Genomic DNA, 24,060 nt, shown 5'->3' with positions numbered 1-24,060 from the left:
CACCAAGTACTCATGCCACTGACTCTTGGGTTCGACCTCATCTCTCTCCACCTCCTCTCAATAAATGACACGCCGTGAGCAGAATCATCTATCTCCTCAAGCGGCACACTGACTACATTACTCCCCTTCTCAAAACTACTCTCCAAGCTCCTCCCCTGCTTATGACTTAAATCCCAGCTCCCAGCAGGGTATGAGCCCTGCAACCTCTGGTCTCTAAAACCAGTTTGTTTCATTCCCTGCCTATCCTTTCCACCCCACCAAAATGGGATGTTAAGCCTGATCTCCAGACCGTCTCACATTCCCAATTCCGCACCACTGTCTGATACGAAGTGACCTTCACTCTGTGTATCTCTGCCTTTGGAAATACACATCGCTCTCTAAGTACCAGCTCAAATGTTACCTTCTTCACCCAACCTGAACTCCTCCCTCCCTCATCTTGATCTCCAGAGCACGGGGAACGTGCCTCTACCCACTTCACCATCCAGTGATCTGGGTATCTTTCTACCCTATCAATGACAGGAGACACCTCTGTATCATGCTGAGTAGGCACTCAATAACATATTGTTGTGACAGACAAATGAGCAAGGGAAATTCAACAAAGAAGGAAAAGATGATACGATGCCTAAGAGAAACAAAGGTCCAGTTCCAGTTGCCAGCTTGCTTCCAAAGTAGACATCATTTTCCTCCAGCAGCACATCCAGCTTCCTTCAGATATGGTATGAAACACTTGTTTATCTGTCATCCTGACCCATTTTTGGAAAGAGGTGGGCTTACGTACCCTACAGGCCCACGAGTCCTCGCTCTCCCTCTCTGGCCCCACCTCTTACCTCCACCTCCCACAGGGCCTTCGAACTCGTGGCAGATGTAGCTGACTGCCGGCCGGTAGTTCTCAAGAAGACATGCTGCTTCTTCCTGTGCTCATCACAGGTGAGGAACTTCTCCTGCTCCGCATGGAACAGCCTTACCACGTCACCCTGAAAGTCAACGCATGGAGGAATTAAGGGAAACCAATTCTAAAAGAGAATTTAGCTGCTGCCCCATATAGAGCTGAGTGCTGGCGGCCCAGAAAGTATCCAACTCACCCCCTTCAGTATGTCGTCTTTGTTATCGCTCCATTTCATGAAAAGGACAATTTTCCAGCTAGTATTGCAGTTGACAGAATTTACCTGGAAAACAGATGACAGTTATTATTTTGTTTTTAATGTCCCTCACAACAACTGTGTCTTCCAGCCCAAAAGCCCTAACGTTAAGATCACAGGAACTGCAAATTCAACTGGCCTGTCAGATGGGTTTGGTAATTGATGGTGCCTTTGTGCCAACCACCATGTATGCCCAAAATGACTCCAGGAACCTCGCTCCCTGACCTTCTTCTCCAAGTCTCTTGTTCTGTAGCCGAAAAGTAAAAGCTCAATAAAAACAAGTACTAATAAAAGCTATAAAGGTAAGAAGCATCCAGGGAATACATTCTGAAATGTGAATGATCATCACCAAAAGCAGCAGCCACTGCCGGAACACTAATTATGTGCCAGGCATAGGGCTACCATCATGCCCATTTCAGAGATGGGAAAACTAACGCACAGGGAGATAAGAGAGATGCACACTAACCTACAGACATGGAGCTAGGGAATGGCAGATAGGGGATTTCAATCCACATCTACTGGACTCCAGAGCTGATGTTTCCAACCATTAGACAAGTACTTCTGTCACAATCAAGTCACTGTCCTTTTGTCTTATAATTACCAATTTGAGACCAAGGAGAGGTCCTGCCAAAAGCAACCTAACACTCTTGCAAGGTTGCTGATGGCCTGTAGCAAACCCACCTTAGTTATCAGCCAAAGGCAGGCTCTTAAGGGAGACCAATTGGAAAAAGGTGCCCCTCTGGCCAGAAAAATTTTGTACCAGGGCACTTTTCTGGCTGAACAAATTAGACAACAATCCCCCAGTGATATGAGGCTTAGTACACTGAGCCTCAGGGTAGTTACCAGCCCTCACCCACCACCCACTGCCTAGGCTTGCACAACCCCATGTGACAACACTGATTCTGGACTTTGATTGCTCACCTGAAGAAGAGGTATGCTGCCCCAAGTCAGTCATGAGGTCACTTTCAGCACGCACACGTTTTGGCCCCCAGGAAGGACTGCTCTTACAGCATATGCCTACCCACAAGCCATAATGGAGTTTCCCTTACCTCATTGCAGCCTGGGTTATCCACCAGTTGATGGCTGCTGGCATGTAGGGGCTGGCCAGCATTGACGGGGTTCAGTACAACCTTGTCGCCTATGACCACCTGGCAAGGAAGAGACCAATAGAGCTTTTCACCAAACAGGTCAGAAGTGGTGGAGGGCAGGTGAGCATTCTTAGTCTTCCCTTTAAATGTGGCACATCCTAAGCCAGCAGAGCTGAAGCCTTCGTAGTGCAGGCCAGGCACAGAAGTCTGATAGCACCTGTCCAATCCCTGGAGAAATGCTACAACCAGCATGAGACGCCACTTCCGGCTGTCAATATCCCCTTTTCCCTATGTTAACAGATACATATAAATAAGCCCTAACTAAATATTTGGAGTAGAAGCAGAATACTGTCTGAAGGAAGTCTATCTCTGAAACAATAAAGCTGTAATTTTATAGATCTAAAGCAATGACTTTGATACTTTTTTGGGGGCAAAGTCACATTAAGAAATACTTCTCCATTATATTCCAGTCATAGCTATTTATGTGCACATATGTGGGTGTATGTGTACATATATAGATATACACATTTATATTTACCTGAAACAGAAGTTCCCTCCCTAAAACAATACTTACCTCATTATGTTTAGGACAGCCTGATACTATCTATTCTATTCCACTTACTAAAATGAGAGTCATAAGCCACTAAACTGATCTCGTGGCCCACGAATGGATCAACACTTGTTGTCTGTAAAACACTGTCCTAAAAAGGATAACCAACTGCTCAAGTTCATCTTATCCTCTCAATGAAGGCACAGCTAAACAGGTATGTTTGAAGGATAAGAAAGCTAAGGACTTGCTGAAATTCAGGACAAAGCACATTTGTCTTTTATTATGAGGGTAGAAGGTAGGAGAACAGAAACGATGGTTTCCAAGAGGTAAAACTCATTTATTATCAGTTTGATACATTTGGGGAGTATATACAATTAAGTTTTCCCTAACTCCAACTATATATAAGTACCTCAAAAAAAAGCCAAAACTTTTGGTGAACACTAAGCTTTACTAGACTAGTTCTTCTATTCTCAGCTGAGGATCAATATTTACTATAACCGGGAAGGAATAGAGTGCTTCTGTATGCTTCTGGTATGACGTATATAACGTAATACACCCACCAATATATAAACTAACACACATGCTGTCCAAAGCTTGTAAGCTTAAATGGCAGTACTGAAAATAGCAAAATCCAGTTTTAGGTTAAGGCTAAATGAGCATTTTGAAGAGATTTCAAGCTGTTTAAGGGCACATTTCATTCTGGTAAAAAAAAAATTACTATTTTGGAATCTTTAACAAGGTCAGAAATGCAGCCTGATGGCATTTAAACACACTCACTGTCAACTCTATGCCCACATAATGACATGCTCATGTAGCTGACAAATAGCAGAACTGTTCTAAGTCACATGAAGAAGTATTTCAGTGGCTTTATATCCTAATGATCTGTTAGGAGAGGAGCCAGCTCAGGACCAACTGCAGTCACTGAAATGGGATGGAGAGCCTACAGGCTTATCGACAAAGAAACAAGTGAAGACAATCCTAAAATCCATTCTCTTTCCCTGCTGTATCTCCTTATTTTCTCTCCTCCTTCTTTACTAACTTTATTTCCAAAATAGAGAGGCATTTCTATTCCACTACGGATCTAAAATGACAGGAACACTGCCCAGGACATTAATATATGAAAGCTGTTTTCGTGAAGTTACTGAAGTAATGGGCTATTCATACAATTTTTTTTTTTTTTTCTCAGAAACTCCGTAGGAAAAACATAGCTACTGTATTTAGGTCACACTTCTCTCCAAATTTCCCTGTTTTCCCAAACACTGGTTTCCATAGTGATTCCCCTCTCTTCATACAGGATAAGTCTCTGGTTCCAAGTACAAATTCTCCTAGTTGACTTTTATATACAATTATGGTTTGAGGCATGGCACGGACACTCCCCAGGCTGGGACTTCACACTTACACTGTCTCCGATGGATCGCAGTTTGTAGAATGGCTGAATATAAAACCAGGACCCTTCATTTCCAGCTTCGTCCAAAGTCACTCTCATGGCATTCTTCTCCAGGAGCGCTGGAAGCCTCTTATTCACAGTTAGGTATTTATTACTTTTCAAATGCAGGAGCTGAAAACCCACAGAGAGAATAGGGTGAGTGCAAGCATATCTGAATCTCTAGGATTTCTCTCTCAGTCAGATAAATATGTATCAAACATTCCTTCCACCCCTGAGCTAACTGTGAAGTTACAGAGCCATAAAACTGCCTGAGGCAGAGAGTAATTAGAAAACAACAAAGAGCAAAAGGAGAACAAGTTGAGGGAAGAAGAAATATTTTGTTTTTTCCCCCCAACATGGCCCTGGACAAGATGGATGTTGCTCAGGTCAAGCGCACCATCAGCAAGGTAAACCACTCTGCCATCTGTTAACATCTAATTCCATGTAAAGGAGCTGAGGAACTGCTATCTGAATATCCCTGACCCTAATATGGAGCTAAGGAAAGGCACCTCTGAGCACAAGAAATAGTTTAAGTGAATACCCTGTAAGGGGTAGTCATTTCATGTGAAAGAACATGGCTGCTACAAATTTCCACTTTGAATTGCTAAGCACTTAATTCTTTAGAATTAAGGGTTACAATTAAGGGTTCCCAATTAATGGGAAACAACTTGTCTCAGAGTAGGTCTACATCAAGAAGCGTTGATTAATGCTTCCCGACTTAACAGGCTGTAAGAGAAAAGGAAGAGTGAATAAAAGACTGCCAAATCCTGAAAAAATATTAAGACTGGCAGGGAACTTCATTGCCAACTGCCAATATCTCTTTTTCCTATGTCAATACATACAGTGTCTAGAATACGCCTAGATAGTCTACATTCTTCTACCAGCATTGTTGGGGTGAAGGAGTAACTTGTCTGATTTGTGAGCCCCTGACATCCCCCCGGCCATGATACACAGGGGAAGGTGATACCCTCTTGACATCTTCATTGTTACCCTGGTGAGTGGCCCCTGCTCCTCCACACACCTGTCCAGGTGCTGAACTCACTTGGTTTATAAACTGACATTATCTAGAGATGGATCCCAAGATCCAGGCTTTGAAGAAGGCATAATAAATAACATCAGCTAAAATGTATTCAAAGCTTACTTTGTGACAGGTACCTCTCAGTTATTCTTGGAAACAAATACCATTATTATTCCCATTTTGCTGGTAAGCAAACTGAGACATTCCATTTCTTGCTATAAATCTCACAAAATCTGAATTGGAATGCACTTAAGGGCTTACATTCTGAGCTCCTGTCCCCATCTGTCATCTTTAGTTCAAGCCATATTCTCTCATCTTACCACATCATGGAATTCTTCACTCTGACTGTGAAGGCATTGGCCTGGCCCAGCGATAAAGCAGATACTGAACTCTGGGCCCACCTGGACCCCTGTGTCCTTTCTCAGCCGGATAGAATTTGAAAGGGAGGCAGAGCGGGACTGGCAGGATTTGAAAGCCACTTTACTATTCCGGAAGACCAAATAATAATAACCCATTTAAACATAAAAGTTTGCGGTTACCCATGTGGCAATTCTAGTTTTCCCATACTCCAGTTTATCACTGCTCTCTAATAGAAATAACAATGGGAAAGAATACCTTTGTAACCAGAAGGTTTAAATGTTAAGTAAAATCTTTCAGAGAGGGAAATAACGAAGATAACCAAATGAGTCAGGTCCTCAAAAGTTAGTAACTATTACCCTTTGTCAAAACTAGCTGGCAACTAGATAAACAGAAAAACGCTACATTTGGCCCTGGATATCTTCACACACTATTTTCTGCAAGGACAGACCCAGAAAGATTTTCTTAGCAAAGCCCTCAGTAGCTCTTTCCTAGATTGTGTTTTATCCCCACACCAACTCTAAAGGCACAAGGGATAAACAAGTAAGCCTTACAAACCTGTGAGACAAGACTTGAGACCTATTCACCAAATATTCTACCTGAAGGCCCAGAATTGCTCTTATTACCCCTATGACCAGCTCTTGAACCAACAGATAAAAGGTACAGGGAATCCAATTTTCACCAATAGGAAGAACTTTCAAGGAAGGCATGTGAAACAGAAGTGCAGTGGCCAGGCTGGTTTCCAGGTGGGGAAATACCCACTTAAAATATCTGCATAGAACTTAAATCACCAACTACGGGGCAGAGTAGTGGGTTCCCGCACTGACAGAAGGCCAACTCAAAAGCAAGCCCAAGAGACCAATCCATATAAGAACACTAGACCTTTTGCAATAGTCTGTCTCCATGGAGTTGGAACCTTGTCCAAACCCGATCTCACGTGCTTGTTTTTTCAGTTTTGTTCTCTGTAATGCTCCAGAGGAGAAGAGCGGCCATGACCTACCTGGATCACGTTGCCATACTGGATTACGGTCCCAAGCAATTTCCTGTTTTCTGTCTCATTCTGCTTCTTTTCCAAGTCTGCAGCATGCTACACACGAAGAAAGGAGACTGGTCACAAACAGGAAACAATGGCTTATATTTCTCCTCAATGATGCAAAACCAATGTTGCCGGTTTTATACAAGAACCACAAATATAAGCAAATACTGTACATAAATATGCCCTGAGGCTATGCAAAATGACCAAGGAGTTCAAGAGGTCAACCCCCTATGCCCTTGTTTTGTTGGCCTTTTTTGCTTTTTTAAAATGTATTTTTTTTCTTTCAGGAATTCATTCACATCTGCTTAGGTTAAGACTACGTCAAAAGCTTATATATTTTTGAAAAAAATAGGGTAGGGGTGGGAGAGAATTTGCATAGCCTTTTTATGATTTGTAAAAATCCTCTTTTAAGGTTTTGCAGAAAAATAAAACTAAATTTAAATGCTGGTTTTGGGTGATTTCTGGATCTGTGTCCTGGAATGCATTATTTAATATTCATGATCCTCAGTTTCTACTTTCATAAAATGAGGATAAAAAGAGCACCTACACCTCAGAGGAATCACGTACCATTACGTCTGGTCATTGCAGCATTTATGGAGTTATTATTGTTAGACGTTATTATAATTTAATTTTCATAGTAGCTTCCTGAGAGATTATCCCCATTTAAAAACTTTTTTTAATGTTTTATTTATTTTTGAGAGAGCGCAAGCAGGGAGGGGCAGAGAGAGAGGGACAGAGGATCTGAAGTGGGCTCTGGGATGACAGCAGCAACCCTGATGTGGGGCTTAAACACACCAAACACGATATCATGACCTGAGCCCAAGTCAGATGCTCAACTGACTGAGCCACACAGGTGCCCCATCATTATCCCCAATTTAAAGAAGAGAAAACAGGCTCCAAGATTAAAGGGTTTATTCAACACTACACAGCTGGATAATGGGTACAAAAGGGATTTGTTATACTATTTACTTCTGTGTACACTTGAAATTTGGGACGCCTGGGTGGCTCAGTTGGTTAAGCTTATTACAACACTTGGTTTCAGCTCAGGTCATGATTTCATGGTTTCCGGAGTTTGGGCCCTGTGCTGGGCTCTGTACTGGCAGCGCAGAACCTGCTTGGGATTTTCTGTCTCCCTCTCTCTCTGTCCCTCCTCCACTCATGCTGTCTCTGTCTCTTTCAAAATAAATAAACAAAATTTTTAAAAAATAAATACAAAATAAAAATCACACATCTATATTGCAGTGTAAGTGCACACAGAAGTGCACATACACACAATGGAGTATCCCTCAGCCATTACAAAGAATGAGATCCCGCCATTTGTGGCAACATGGGTGAACCTAGAGGGTGTTATGCTAAGTGAAATGAGTCAAAGACAAATATCATGTGATTTCACTTATATGTGGAATCTAAAAAAACAAATGACCAAACAACAAAAAAAGCACAAAGAGACCCATCAATAAGGGCAACAAAGTGGTAGTAGCCAGAAGGGAGAGGGTGAGGGGTAGACAAAGTGAACGAAGAGGACTGGGAAGTAGAGGCCTCCAGTTACGGAATGAGTAAGTCATGGGGATGAAGGGCACAGCTCAGGGAATATAATCATCAATATTGTAATAGTATAGTAAGGGGACAGATGGTAGCTACATTTACAGTGGGCATAACATACGGACTTGTCAAATCACGATGTTGTACACCTGAAGTAATGTAACATTGCATGCTAATTACCCTTCAATTTAAAACAATTATACAATAATGTTGGATATTTTTAAAAATCACAAAGCTACTAAGTAGCAGAGGTAATTCTCAAACCCACATTTGGATTAACTAGAAATCTGTAGTTACAAACGGGACTGGGAGACATTACCAGTCCAAATACGGCATACTAGAGAACCAGGTAAAGCTGAAGAGAGGGTTCCTGAATAGTCTGCCAGGGCCATCAACATGAATATTTTTTTCTTCATTTATTTTTACAACGGAGAAAGCACTGTTATCATATTATAACCATGTTGAAGGCAAACTAGTTTTGCCCTAGGCAACAAAGAAACTGTTGATAGCAGCCTTTTCCCCCAAACCTAGACTCGGTCAAACAGAAGTACATTAAGAAGGAACGAATTCAGTATCTGATGGGTAATAAAACCCTGGTGACCAGTTGTAGATTTCAGAACACTTTCCATTGTTCTCTTCCTGAAGTTTCCCCTTCCTTGAGGCCAGATGCTACCAGATGCCAGTGAGTTAAAGGGCCTCTTTCCCAAGGAACAGTCTGCATTTTCATAGGACCCTTCTGGGCTTGGGCTTGGTCCCACACATATTAGCTTTATCATGTTGGCCAGGTTACTTCATCTCATCAAGCCTTCTTGTTCAATATTCTTATTCACAAAATGGGGACAAAAGCAACTCTTTCTGGGCAGATGTGAAGATTAGAGAAAATAAACTCAATAAACTCTAACTAACCATTATTATTATACGTAAGTTTCTAAAATTAAGAAATGTTCTAACAATGAGAATTTCAACTGGTGAAGTAAGTTGGCTGGGTGAAGGATCTCTCCGTTTCCTTCAAATTCAGCATCTGCTCCACCTCTACCTTGAATGTAAGTATTTTTAGCAAAGTATGTCTTTTCACAAAAATAAGCTGCAGAAAGCAATTGTAAACCAAAAAGAAACCCGTGTTGCAGGAGAGAATGATCTGCCTGTATCACTGTAAATCACTTTAAGTTTCTCACATCTGTCTCAACCCCGTACAACAATGGTCCATTCAGAGGCTTCCTACCCTCCCTCTCTCTCCTAGAATTAGTTACCAGCTTGCCCTTCTCAGTTACACAATGATAAAATCCACTGGGTTCAAGACACATCCAGAAATAATACCCGTGTGGATGACATGGTAATCCTAGGCATCCAAACTGTTTCAGCACCATTCTCATCTCTCCCTTCCCGTGCATCCACATCCTCCCTTCATTTCCTCCCACCTTCTCTTCTGGTTAGTTTCATGCCTGTGCGGCACCCTTCCAGAGATCTCTACAGTATCCACAGGTTCAGCAGGTAGTTTCCCAAACACAATATTACACTGAATCCACTTGGAAGGAAGGTTTATACTTTTTAGAGAGACATTTGTTCTTTCTGCTAAGTAGTTGTCTCAGCTAATATGGACAAGAAATTCAAGAAAAAAATGTCAAAGCGGGAAAAATCAATACCTTCAGTAAAATAAAATTTAACATTTTCCGACATAGTTTTTGTCTACTCAAAACCCCACAGTAAGTTTTCATCTTTAGTAAATCACAAAGACGTGTTTCTTGGATTTAAAATGATGTAAAGATTACTGTTTAGGAGAGAAAATTCTCATGGGCATTCCTCTTACTTTTAATTTCCAGTGGCCTCAGTTTAAGTAGCACCAATCTAAAATATTAAGTTCCTACCTATGCCTAGATGGAGTACAAAAGTGGTAACTCAGTGTTTGCTGGCACATCTAAAAAGAAGCATCAAGTTAGTCATGAAGAAGGCATTTTTCCATATGAAAAACCAATTAAATACCACCAGTTTCACAGATTCAAGGGCATTTGTCTAAAAATATATAAAAAGTAAAATTAGAAAATTATATTGGAAAATAAATACCTAAGAACCTCACTTAAAATACCCAAAGTCAATAAATAAATAAATAAATACATACATACATACATACATACATACATACCCAAAGTCACATCTCCAATTCTGTTTAAAAGATTTAATGATAACCAAGCCTAGGTAAGTATTAAATGAACCAATGCATTAACCTTATGGACCATTCAAAAAATTTACTTTTTCTATAAGCACTCTTTAAGGAGAAAAGTGTCCAATTTATATTACTTTTGGTTAAATACATAAAATACCAAATGTATTCATTTGAGTTCACCCATCAGTCCTTAGCTAACTCCTTCCACAAAGCCAAATTAGGGTTTTAGACAAAAATAACCTTAATGATTTTTAGGTTCAACAGGTGAGGCACAGATTGCTACAAAGATAGTAAGGTACTAACTATACCTGGGCCCACTGATTAAGGTTGCTTCACCCTTGCACAGAGTGAGATTTTGTCTGTTAAACCCTTTACGTAAATTCTAAGAAATGGCCCACACCATAAGATGGTAAACTAATAAATGTATCTAAAGGATAACCTGGCAATGTCGCTCAGAAATTTTTTCAATGGGTTCAACTTTGATTTACCAATTCCATTTCCAGAAGTTTCTCCTTAAAAGATAACCTTGCACAGACATCAGTCCATAACAACTAGTTTTGACACTGTAAAAACTCAGAATTCTGAATACAACACACCACACAAGGACTGGCTATCTAGAATTAAAGTACTGGAGTACAATGGAGGAACCATGTAATCATTACAATGAAGGTAAAAGATTCTTACTCATTCATAACATATTAAGTGAATAAAAGCAAGTTAAAGAAGGAGAATACAGTATGTTCCCACTGATAGTTCCAAATGTAGAAATACAGGAATATAATAGGGGGTGGATGGGGGGACACACCAAATAAAAACCAACAATATAGTTGAGGATTAAGATTTAGGGATTACATTATTTTTTCCCCTTTTCTTACTCATGTATATTTTAGAATTATTTGTCTTTAACACTCACGTATGTTATTTCTTCAAAAACCTCTTCATTGTATCTCTGGGACAAATAGCCTGGATTTTTTAAAAAGCCATCTTAAATGTGTTCTTTTTCAATGTTTAAAACCTAATAATTTAAATACTTGCTGTTCTTTTCCCTAACACACTAGGTTGAGGACTGTTTTGTTCTGAAGAAGAAATCACACTTAATGCTACGGCCTCTATCTCCATGGTTCATCATGGATACTACCATGCTCCCTAAGCAACATCAAGGTCACCCCTATCATAGCCACCTGTTACTTTATTTCACCAACAGACAAACCATTATTCAATTACTACAGAAAGGTCACAGGAACAGTGGGGAGAGGTTATTTAAGGTCAAAAATCCCTGAACCATGTAATAAGACAAGGAAGATAAGGAATTAAGGCTTCTGAAAACAAGCAATACAAGACTCAGGCTTCTGAAGACAGTAGATGGGTCACTCTTCCGGTTCTTCCTAGCTTGCCCAAACTATGGCTTAATGTAATTGACTGTTTTTCAGAACCAAAACAATGTCAGTCAAAATGCTGTCGGCAAACAGTAGTCAAGGCCTGTAGAGCACATTATATGATGTGCAGGTAGGAGAAGCTCCTTTTGCCAAGAGACTTTTGAGAAATCATGAGCAGACGAGTTAGAATCCAGTTAGTGCTGTAGAGGGAATGAACACACAGTATCCAGCCACTAGATGTCATTCTCCTTCAGAATGCTGTTTCTATGTGGCTTATCCTAGTCAAAGGGAAGTCAAGTGGTCTAGACAACTAATTCCTTAAATGGCATTAATTTAAAATAATCTGACCTTTGATTGGGGTACTGCACAGTAGTTGACAAAAATAAAAATGAAAACTCAATGGAGACTGGCCACTAACCCCCAAAGGCAAGTGGCTACCCAAAATACAACATTTTTAATGACTGAACTAAGACATGTACATGACTTTCAGACGCTGGGTGGGGGTGGGGGTCGGGGTGGGGGTGGGGAGGTCCAAATAAGCAATAAAAGTAGGAAATGCACAAAGTCAACACCCAAGTCACATCAGGAATCCCAAATCAGGAAAAAGTATTGGTTTCCTTTTAAAAAATATATAGTAAAGAATCAACAGCATGAAACAAATAATTGTCTTTTTTTTTCAAATAAGGAGTTCAGAGTTCTTGCTCACCTTGAGGATTACGTTTTCTCAAACGTAATGTGCGGGTTTTTTTCACAGTTCATTCATGGGAAGGAGCATTGCATGGAATTTCCATTGAAAGGAAACATAATACATATCACAGGTTGCAAACAGCTGACTAAAGAACCCCACTCAGCTTGAGACATTATTGTGCTGAATGCGTGCTTTAAACTATAATTAAATTAGTTGCTGACATTTTTAAAAAACTTGAGATAATAGACATAAAGCATGAATTTGTAGCTTCTCTTGAGAAAGCAGAAGATGTGGCAGCAGCTCTGAGCCCACCTTCCCACACAGCAACAGCAGGGGAGTGTATCTGCCCCCTGTGGACCCACACACACGCACCCTCCACTTAGCAACCAGGCCCACCAAGTTCCCTTTATTCCGGTTGATTATGTTTCCTGCATGATCAAGAGGAATCTTAATTTACAACCCCTGCTGTAAAAAGCATAGGAGAAGGAAGGTTTTGAGATGTCCTAATAAGATCTCATTGAACAGAATGATTTTCCTTCCAGAAAAAGAAAGGCGGAACAACAGAAGATGCACTTCTTGCAAGATAACCCCACAGGCATAAGCACTAAATAGCTCACATTAGAGACCTCAAAGATTAAACAAACCCATTCAACTGGATTCCACAGTCCCAGATACAGGCTTTAGGAGGACCCTGGATCATCACAGTGGTGAGGGGCAGTGGGGGGGCACTACTGACATTGAATGGACAGGAGCTAGGAATGCTGGTGCCCTGAAATGCATGGTAAAGTCTCATTCATCCCGTACAATGTTATGTCTGGTTGACATTCCCAAGGGTTAAAAGGTGGTCTGCAATTTCTGGGTCTAGCCCCTAACTCCACTTTACAGATCAACACAAAGTACAGTTTTATATGGTCTAATTACCACCATTAATACATTTAAGCAAAATGCAAGTCCTATTTAATAACAGGAAGAGTACACTTTGCACTCTTCCTAACACTGCCAAGGGCTGCTGACCATTTTGGAAAATCACATTACGAAAAACATGCTATTTGGTGGCCAGCACTACACACCTACCTGAGTCACCATCTTTGGCTGCCTCATGCATAGAGTTTATACAAATAGGTGAGAGCATTTATTTCCTTAAATCCTCTAGAATAATCGTGCCTGAGCATTAATTTACCAAAGCACACCATTATAATATTTATTACTTTCCTGTTATTTCTTTTTTAAAAAACTGGTATCTTCAGGGGTGTCTGGGTGGCTTGGTTAAGCGTCCAACTTCGGCTCAGGTCATGATCTCATGGTCCATGGGTTCCAGCCCGGCATCAGGCTCTGTGCTGACAGCTCAGAGCCTGGAGCCTGCTTCAGATTCTTTGTCTCCCTCTTGCTCTGCCCCTCCCGTGCCACTCCCACCTCCCCTCTCTCTCGCACGCGTGCGTGCACGCACTCTCAAAAATACACATTAAAAAGACACTGGTATCTTCAGAGGTTGCATTATTTATGAATGTTACTTCCTGTTCATAAAATTACATAATATTTTCTCTTAAGAGGGAGCAATCAGTCTGCTGAGGTTGAGAACATCGGCCCTGAAACCACGAAAATAATGATGCAATTCCTGAAGTATTCACAACAATCTCTTTGTTTGTGCTCTTTCTTCTTCTCCTACTCTCTGACTCCCACAGATGCCTCACATTGAGACTCATCATTTCCTCCTCCGGGAGGCCCTCCCTGACTACCATATCGCTACTGCTTATTCACAAAGATGGATTTGGGTGCCCCTTCTAAGTGTTTCCACAACCTCCTGGGGGCTTTTAGGTTCACCCTGTAAGAGTACTTGCCATGGTGCCTTGTCACCACCTCTTTGTTCTTGATTAGCTATTGAGCTCCCAAAGGGTTCAGATACTATCACAGTTTCATTACCATCACCTAGCACAGTGCTCATTTATTCAGCAAGTATTTCTTGAGCACCTACTACATACCAGACACTATTCTAAGCACTGGGGATACAGTGATGATCAAGCCAGCCATTGTTCCTCATCTTGTGGAGCTGTCATTCTAATGAGTAAGACAGGGAAGAGTGCGGAGAAAAATCCAAAGACAGGAAAGCAAGCAGGGCATCACTTAGATAAGGAAGTGAGGAGAGGCCTCACTGAGGTAACACTTAAAACAGAGATATGAAGGAGACAAAGGTCTTAACTTAGGAAGAGTCAGGGGAAGAATGTTCTAAGAATAAACAGAAAACACAAAAGTAGCAAAGTTGTTGGAGCATCTGACTTGTGATTTTGGCTCAGATGATGATCTCACGGTTTTTCTGTCTGAGCCCCGCATCATGCTCTGCACTGACAGTGTGGAGCCTGCTTGAGATTCTCTCTCTCCCTCTCTCCTCTCAAAATAAATACATAAACTTAAAAAAAAAATCTGTAAGAGTCTGTGGTGCTCAAAACAATAAAGTGAAATAAAGCCAGTGGAGCATAATGAGTGTAGTTCAGAAGCCTCAAAGGAGAAAGCACGGTCCAGCAGGCACAAAGTCTCGATTTCATTTTAAGTGCAACAGGAGTGACTGCCTGCGTGCTCTCACAGGGTACAACAAGCTCGCCAAGGCTGGGAACCAGGTCTTTTCAGCATACCTAGAGTACCTAACACCCACCTAACATGGTATCACTGAATAAAGACGGTCCTTCACATGTCCCTTCCCTTACCAAATGCAGCTGGTGGTGACTCTGTCATATGTTAGTCCGGGAGACCCAGTGTGAGACATGACCTGGCAAGTTCCATGGTGCTCATAGATACTCTATGTCTTCAACTGTTATCACTAAGTCTCAATAAAGACCTTTTTTTTTTCATTCTGTTGGTAAATATTTGAGTGCCTACTACATATTGTAGGCACGAAGGATACAGCAATGAGCAAATCTGATATAAATCTGTGTCCTCAGGTAGTTTACATACTAGTGGCGGTAGCCAGCTGATAAATTAGAAAGATCATGATAAACAACACTGAGAAAAACAAAGCAGGAAAATCCTGGGATAGAAAATACGTTGCAATTTTAATACCACTACATTGGATATATGTCATGTCCTTCTTCTAAACACCTCCAAGTAGTTCCACACAAATTAGCCTCACAGAAGAATTAGGTCATCTAGATACAAGACACTAAAAAAACTATGTCATCATTTTACAGATGGATAAACATGCGCAGAGAGGCTCAAAAACTTGCTTATGGTCACACAGCACATTAACAGTGGAATACACTTCTCTCTTATATGCCAAGATAATAGTCAGAATCAATACAGTGGTAATAGCTAAAATTTATTAAGCACTTACTACATTTCAGGCACTGTTCATGTACCTTTTATGTTTCATTTCATGTTTGATTTCATTTCACAAGAGTCTCCTGGTGTGGATATTACCATTCCCTTTTTATAAGCAGGGAATTGCACCAAATAGCTAATTAACGTCCCCAAGATCAGCATTTAGTGAGTGATACAGCCAGAATTTGCTTCCAGAACTTATGCTCATACCCAGTACTGTAGCCAGTCATCTGAGAAGTGGAATAGCTAAGCAGAGAGTAACTCGCAAGATATTTCAGGCTGACTATGATATTTCTCTCCTTAGGGTCAAGCTCCCCTTTATCCCTTTCACAAAGGTCATATGAAAGCCAGTACCTAGAGCTGAGGGGTTGTAACGCTAACCCATTTCGCTCAGACACTACCCAGTGGCCACTCCAAAGACCCTCCTCATGGAGAGACCCCTCGCAATACATACGTGCAGTTTGTTGAGCAGCACTGCATCGGTTGTACTGTTGGCCCCTGGCTTGGCAGCTTTCCAGAACTGCTTCTGGGCAGAGTAGCGATTCATGGGACATAGCTTAAAGAGGCAATCTAGAAGTGAAACAAACAAAAATGTTTTTGAGGAAGTATATGCATTCAACGTATGAAAAAGCTTTGCCCTTTTATTCATACAAGGCATTACAGATTATATGTAAGTATAAATGACAAGTTACAAGATCCTTGTACGAACCTCTCCTTTGACCTTTAATCCTCACCACCACAATGGTGGTGCCAATGAGGAAACTGAGGCTTTTAGAAATTAAGTCAATTCATTTGCCATTGTCACCCAGCCAGTTAGTGGCAGAGCTAGGACTCAGTCCAGGGCTCTTAAAGCTACCCCTGCCCCCCAGTCATCTCCTTTCCTTCATGATGGACAGCTAGAAGGACAGACATCCTAGTTATATGCAACACACAAGCATTTTCATTTGTAAATACAACTCTCTTCAATCCAACCACACTTAAAAAAAAATACTACACAAGTCTTTTTGCAGAGACTTCCTAGGGCAGTGGTCTCTTGAACACCATGTACTAGATGATTCTCGGGAGAATAGAACATCTGGGGGTTGTGCTGAGACAGTACATGCCCTTGTCTCTCAGCATCGGTGCATCACAATGTGCTCCCATTTAGGTATGCCTGGGCTCACTTTGTATATTGTCCTAGGTGGTGCAACTGACCCTCACAAAATAGACTAGCGGCTTCAAAATATTTCTGCCAAGATATCCAAACATCGAAGACAATGGTAATGCAAACCCCACAAATGAAAAAATGGCACAATCAACCATCCTCATGTTCCTCTTGTGAGCCATTATACAGAGAAAATAATGATGATCTAAAAAAACAAAAACACCTAACATCACCTAGATAATAAAAATGATAAAAAACCATTTAAAGTATTGTGTCTAATTATTAGCCTTACCCTACAGCACTTCTGTGCCTTACAGTATGATAATCATAACAGGATAATCATGATTGACAGGATACTACACTATTATTTAATCTTTTCATCAATGTCTATTTTCCTGCTTATTTTTACAATATATACAATATATTAGTATAGTGACACATACATAAAACTTTTACATATATACATACACATAGTTTAGGGGTGTATTTGCTGAATTTTTGACAGGGATATGCCACCAATAAAGTTTAGAAATAATTATTCTTAAAAAAAAAAAAAGAAAGACTTTTGGGATGAGCACTGGGTATTGTATGGAAACCAATTTGACAATAAACATATATTGAAAAAAATAGGCAGAAGAGAGAAGAGTCAGAAAAAAAAAAAAAAAGAATTGCTCTTGAAAACTAACACTAATAGTGACACCTATTCCCTGAGAAATGTACATACTGACATACTTAGGTTTTCAAATGGTTAAGTATTTATACAGTACAATCAGTAACTTTGGAATGAAAACCCAGATTTGGAAAAATTATACCCTGAAGTATTTCAGAACAAGCTTCTAAGGAAATTCAGCCTACTAACCACACACTTACTCTCGTCTGTTCACTAAAACAGATTTTCTTAAAGGAACTTGAACAATATTGAGTTTTTGTAGTTCCCAACTAACTCTCTCACAGCAACAAAAATTCATTTGCTATCAAGTACGCAGACACTAGGACTTTGCTCTAGGTCAGACCACCATTTCTTTTAGTTGTGATCAGTGAATTTTTACCAATTACTGCACAAATACAGTGTGGAGGAAAAAATAAAACAACACTCAACCATAGAAATAAAAAGTATTTTCCATTCTGTAATCTTCATCACTAAATATTTCTATATAGTCATAAGCAGTTATAAGGTATATATATACTCATGAAGAACATAAAGTAATCATCAATCAAAGAAATCATTAGAGCATATGAAAGATGCCATCTAGATCTTTAGAAAACAAAAGACAACACAGGTAACTTGTTAAAAATAGAGCTGCTGGCCCCACCTTTTATGAAAGCCACAGGTCACTGTTACTGTATCAATGGCCACTTAATGACATCATTGACACAGTATTCCTACCAGTTTGACATATGTGAACCCACTATTTACCCCATGAACAATTACACACAACCATGAGACTATTGGTTAGCTGGTAAGGTCCTTTCTTTGGCACAGAATAGAGGGTGGGCAAAGAGTGGACTGAGCAAGGGTGACTTCCTTGATAATCACAGGACTTAAAAAAGGCATTCAAAACATGTATGCCGTTGGTATTAATATTTCACACAGGACTTACTTTATGGACCAAACAGGGTAAATAAACAGTTTTAAATTTCATCAATAATGAGAGTACAACGGACTTTTTCCTCCAACAAACTTCACCTGATAATAACTCAATGGTATGAATTGCAAACAAAAGAATTTAAGTTGATTTTAGGAACAATCAGAATGGAACCATAATGCCAATGGATTAACATGCAATGGAAAGAACTATTCTACAATGTTCAAGGGACAGCCAAGTCAAACACCCCACATGACAAGTAAGTGGGTCACAACACAGGCTCAAAACTTCAGATGACTTTACATTCACCTAGGATAAGAGTGTAAATTTAAGCACTATCAATGCAGCCAAAGCCTTGCCATGACTTCCACACCAACTATTTTCCTTGGACAAAACAATGCATTGCAATGGATTAAGCCTATTTACAACCAATCAGCTATGTAAACATAAGAGATGCTAACAAACTAGTAAGGGAACCAAATTAGCCTTGCTGATTTTGTCCTGTCTTGCCAGTTGCTTAGCAACTGATTCAAAGAGAAAATTAAATTAAGCAATTCAAATGTGATGTTAAACTAACCTTCCAAAATTCTGCAAGTCAGCGGCTCCACATTGCCCTTTGCTATTTGAATGGCACAGCAGGACAAAATTAAAGTTCCACTGGATCTTAATACTGGGCTAAGTATAGAAATACACAAATGCAGGAAATCCAGTAGAAAAAAAAATATATATATATAAAATACATATTTGAGGGAAGTGTGTGTGTATATATATATACACACACATATATATACACACACGCATGTACACACAGAGTAGTTTGATCTCACCCCAAAGAAATGCCACAAAGAATACCTTATGTGACAACTGTTATTTTAAGCCTTTGAAGAATAAACTAAATTAAGCTTTCAAAAAATTACTCCTGAATATTCCTAAGCTTTAGCAGATGCCATGCTGGGCTAGCACAGAAGTTAGCTAAAAAGAGAGCTGGGTTAAGTGAGAAAGGGCTGAGTGGGCTGGAACCCATGGCCATGGGTGATGTTCCATGGTTTAAACAGCATCCCAGAACTTGGTGGGAGGGAGAACGTTCAACAGCCTGAAGATTCATCAACTATGAAATGAGCACTTATGGTACAGTTAAGAGAAGAGGAAGTCAAGAGGAGCCACAGGTGTGCCCCAGAGTCCCTGGGGGAGTGAAAAAGCAAAGAAGCGCACCCAGAGAGAGTCACATTAAAGACTAAGTCACATAACAAAGGCTACCAGAAGAACAGGCGAAACCCCACTGTCTCCATACCACCCTCCAGAACAAAAGGTTCCCCAGTGCAGAGATTTTTGTCTGTTCTCCAAGCACTTGTAATTCAGGGCCTAGGAATACAGAAGGAGCGCAGTGATGGTTGCTGAATTAGTGACCGGATTGTGCTGTAATCTCTACAGCTCCCCAAGTGGGGGCAGGTATGTCCTCTCAAGATACCTCCAGCTCTAAGTCCCCATGCATCTATTCACCGATTCAATTACTATTTATTAAAATGCCTACTGTGTGTTGGGTGTGGTACTGGGTGCTGAAAATAAAACACTGAACCCAACTCACACGTTTCTTAGTACAATTCTAATGATAGCAAAAAACTAAAGACACGAGTTGAACTACATCAAGTCAAAGAGTACAACAGAGGATTTATGTACTAATAAGAATTATATGCTGACACAATGTGGCTGGTATACAGCAGCAGCCTTTTACACAGGGCCGTGGGGTTGGACAACTCCAGCAGAGGGGCACCTGACAGCTCAAGGGTGTGAAGGAGCCACGTTGATAAACATCTGGAGGCATAGCCTTCCAAGGGCAAAGACTAGCAAGCACAATGGCCCTTGAAAGAAATTTTGACATGGTTACGTAAAAAAATAGAAAAAAACAGCCTGAAGGGTACTGGGCAAAAGGGAGTTACAAGAGATGTGGTCAGAGAAGCAAGCAGAAGTTCCATCATGCAGGGTCATGTAGACCCTGGCGAAGCAGGGAATAGTTATTTCTAAAAGCAGTGAGAAGCTACCCCAGGACTTTAAGCAGAGAACCTGGCAAGGGGGCTTTTTTCTTGTTTTTTTTTGTTGGTTTTTTTTGGTGGTGGTGGTGGTGGTGTCAGTGCCCACCAAGAAAGGTTGAGGCGAGGGAGGGGCGGCTTTGGGGAGAGAGGTAGAAATCAGTAATTTTAGCTATGCTTAGTTTGAAGTGCCTATGAAACATCCAAGCTGAAATGTTGAGTAAGCCATCCATCAACTAGCAGGTTGGAAATACAGGAGTTATTTAAGGAGTGAGGGTGGGGTGGTGGGGGGCAGAAGAAGGATGGTAATGTTGAAGAGGAGAAAACTTGAGGATGTCAGCATCACAAATACAACATGGCTATCCATCTGCAACTAGGCAGGGCAGAATAAAGACCCTTCCTCCCGCTTTCCCTCCCTCCAGAAGAGGGAGTCTCTCAAGAATAAATAAACATTAACAAAATTTTTAAAAAAAGAGATACATATCATCTAGAAATACAGGGGTAAATGTCAGTAGAAAATGTTAAAACATTTTAAATTGTTGCCTCTGGAAAGTGGAAGGCTTGAGGTGTCAGACATAGAATTGTTAGTTTTATTCTGCATTTTATCAGTATTTGAACTTTTTTGAGGTGAAATTCACATATCATCAATATTAGCCATTTTACTTTTACTTTTTAACTTTTTAATTTTTTATTATTTTTTAATGTTTTATTCAGTTTTGAGAGAGAGGCGGGGAGAGGGAGACAGGGAGAGGGAGTGGGACAGAGAGAGGGGGAGAGAGGGAGGGAGGGAGAGAGAAGGAGAGACAGAGAGACAGCCTGCAAGCAGGGGAGGGGCAGACAGAGACGGAGACACAGACTCTGAAGCAGGCTCCAGGCTCTGAGCTGAGAGCACAGAGTCCCACACAGGGCTTGAAGTCAAGAACCACAAGATCATGACCTGAGCTGAAGTTGGTTGCTTAACCGACTAAGCCACCCAATTAAGGTGCCCCTTCATTTTATTTTTTAAAGATGTTGTTTTTTAAGTAATCTCTATACCCAACATGGGGCTTCAACTCACAACCCCAAGAACAAGAGTCGCATGCTCTACCAACTGAACCAGCCAGGCGCCCCAAAATTAACCATTTTAAAGTAAACAATTCAGTGGCGTTTAGAACATCATAATGTTGTGCAACCACCACCACTGCCTAGGTCCAAAACACTGTCATCACCCACAAAAGAAAACCCTGTATCTATGATGTTCATTCCCACCTCCAGGATTTCACTTTTTAAAGAAGGTGCACATACCATTGAAAATATTTAACTTTTTTAAACAACCTTTTTATACTCAAAAGCATTTCAGTTTTTACTGACTTATCACTTTGCAACCGAATGACAAAAGGCAACAAGCTGGATAATGCCACAGATCAGTGGAGATGTGGAAACCTTTCTGCACTGTTGAGAGATAGGCAAACTAGTGAAACTAGGGATGAGTAAAGTTACGTAGATACATAGAACCTGTAACATATAATCTGGCAATTCTGCTACGGGGCATACATTCCAAGGACATCTCCCACAGGCCCTCCGGTCTCCCACTTGAAGGAGGAGGTCTCAGCAAAGACAGCCACGAGAAGGCACACCTGCTCTTAGCTGTACTGTCCTGGAAGGAACACAAAACCTGTATCACCAGTCATCAGTGATAACCAAACACATGACCCCACCAAGATATAAGGAGCTAAAAAATGCAGTTCAGATGAGTGCCAAGAAAGAAGGAGTTTGCTGTATACCTGACCAACCTCTGCTACTGTCTGTCCTTGAATTTGCCAAGTATCCATTTTGCTCTTTCCTACTACCATGCACCGGCTGGAGTTGTAGCTGTTAACTAGATAAAAACAGTTCCTTCTTTCATAGAATGAGCTCTTCCAACCTACTTGAAAGACCAAAAACACAATCAACAAGCTATGATTTTTTAAAAATGTCTTCATTCACCCACCATATGTACATGCAATTTTATATCTAGAGAAATCAAGGGGGAGAGTTTATGTAAGTTACAAGTATGAAAAATTTAAGTGTTGTTCATATCCTGCCTTCTTTTGAAATGGTTAAGAGGCAGAGGAGTGAAAATTTCAAAAGAACAGACAGTATGATTACCAAAGAGAAGACAGGGCATTAATTCCCCAATAATGGAGTTAAGATTTAAAAGAAGTAATCAAAGGGGACTACAAAACAATTCATATTTTAAGTATTTCACAAGGGTATGGCTTCTTCATCATTCTGTTCCCTATTGCATTCAATAAAATATTAGGCCAATAAATAAGTGGATATTCGAGGTTTAAGAGTAGTCTAAAATGGCAGTTCACAAAAGTAAAACCTACTCATATTTCCAACAAAAGCCTTCAATGAACAAGCAATTAACTCCAATTCACAAAACAGGAAACCAGTACAACACACTGTTGTGTCTGCTGCTTGTTAATCACATTTCCCAAGTCATGACAGGAGTCCTTGGAAGTTAAGTGACATTTTCCAACTGGGACTGCAAAATAAACCTTCCATTACCTGTCTGCATAAGAATATACACATTGTTATTAAGAGACAAAGGGAAATGAGTTAATTTTCCCACTTAGGGCACCAGATGCTTTTTCTGAGTAGAAAACTCAGGACAGTAATTGTTTCAGGGTACAAACTTACAAGTAGTAAGCAGGCCCTAGAGATCTAACATACTATCCTGTAGATAACAGTAGTGTGCTGCAATCATTCAATTTGCTTAGAAACTAGAACTTAATTTTTCCAATCCCTAAAAAAAAAAAAAAAAAAGGATAATTACATAATGAGATGGAGGTGCTAATTATGGGTACAATGGCAATCACATTACAATATATAAATGTATCAAAATATCAAGTTGTATACCTTCAATTTACAACAGTGTTATACATCAAATATATTTCAATTAAAAAGTATATGTCAGGGACACCTGGGTGGCTTAGTTAAGCATCTCACTCTTGGTGTTGGCTCAGGTCATGATCTCATGGTTCTTAAGTTCGAGCCACGCGTCAGGCTCCGTGCTGTCAGTGCAGAGCCTGCTTGTGATTCTCTTTCGCCCTCTCTATCTGCTCCTCCCCTACTCGAGCTCTCACTTGCTCTCTCTCTCTCAAACTAAACAAACACTAAAAAAGAATTTTTTTAATTTAAAAATACATGTTAAAAAAAAAAAAAAAGGAAAACCCCAGCTAATTACACTCAAGGCTTCTTCTTCTACCTTTTTCACCTTTTCTGGTTGTAGAGCCATCATTCACAAACACACTAACTAAGTGGAAACGCAGGTACACACTTCCTTTTTGATCTACTTTAGCTCTACCAATTAAATTTTTATTTACCAATTCATGAGCATTATTGAAAATAATCAATTCTAAAGGCAAGGCCTCTTCCCACTATGCAAGACAAGAGTATACACAAGCGCCCTCCAGCTACAGCCGTAACACAAGCATCTGCCTGCCTTTGGACTGTCAGATGTCCCTCCCTCTGTACCTGGACAGACAGATGCAAAGACCCAAAGCCACTTAAGGATCACTTGTGACAGCAAGGTCAGATGTCCAGGGGCAATATGCATAGTGGATGAACAAGGGGTGACAGGTTACTG

At 40.4% G+C, this 24,060-nt stretch overlaps 1 protein-coding gene across 6 annotated transcripts in view; it reads right to left on the bottom strand.

Annotated features, from left to right (window-relative positions):
* Positions 1-24,060, bottom strand: part of ITPR1 (inositol 1,4,5-trisphosphate receptor type 1) — a 327,038-nt gene that overhangs the window by 191,631 nt on the left and 111,347 nt on the right. For all 6 annotated transcript variants that reach the window (XM_053897548.1, XM_053897549.1, XM_053897552.1 and 3 more), the window contains exons 5-10: positions 16,145-16,260; positions 6,579-6,665; positions 4,177-4,335; positions 2,189-2,287; positions 1,083-1,166; positions 828-974 (exon numbers count right to left, since the gene is read on the bottom strand). In XM_053897548.1, coding sequence (XP_053753523.1) covers positions 828-974; positions 1,083-1,166; positions 2,189-2,287; positions 4,177-4,335; positions 6,579-6,665; positions 16,145-16,260 — 692 coding nt within the window. The remainder of the gene's footprint in view (positions 1-827; positions 975-1,082; positions 1,167-2,188; positions 2,288-4,176; positions 4,336-6,578; positions 6,666-16,144; positions 16,261-24,060) is intronic.

This window comes from Panthera pardus, unplaced genomic scaffold (genome assembly GCF_024362965.1).
Source record: "Panthera pardus isolate Hobbes unplaced genomic scaffold, ASM2436296v1 HiC_scaffold_8, whole genome shotgun sequence".
In the NCBI taxonomy this organism is placed as follows: Eukaryota; Metazoa; Chordata; class Mammalia; order Carnivora; family Felidae; genus Panthera; species Panthera pardus.
The sequence above is the reverse complement of the archived record's forward strand: the minus strand, read 5'-3'. Positions and strand labels throughout refer to the sequence as shown.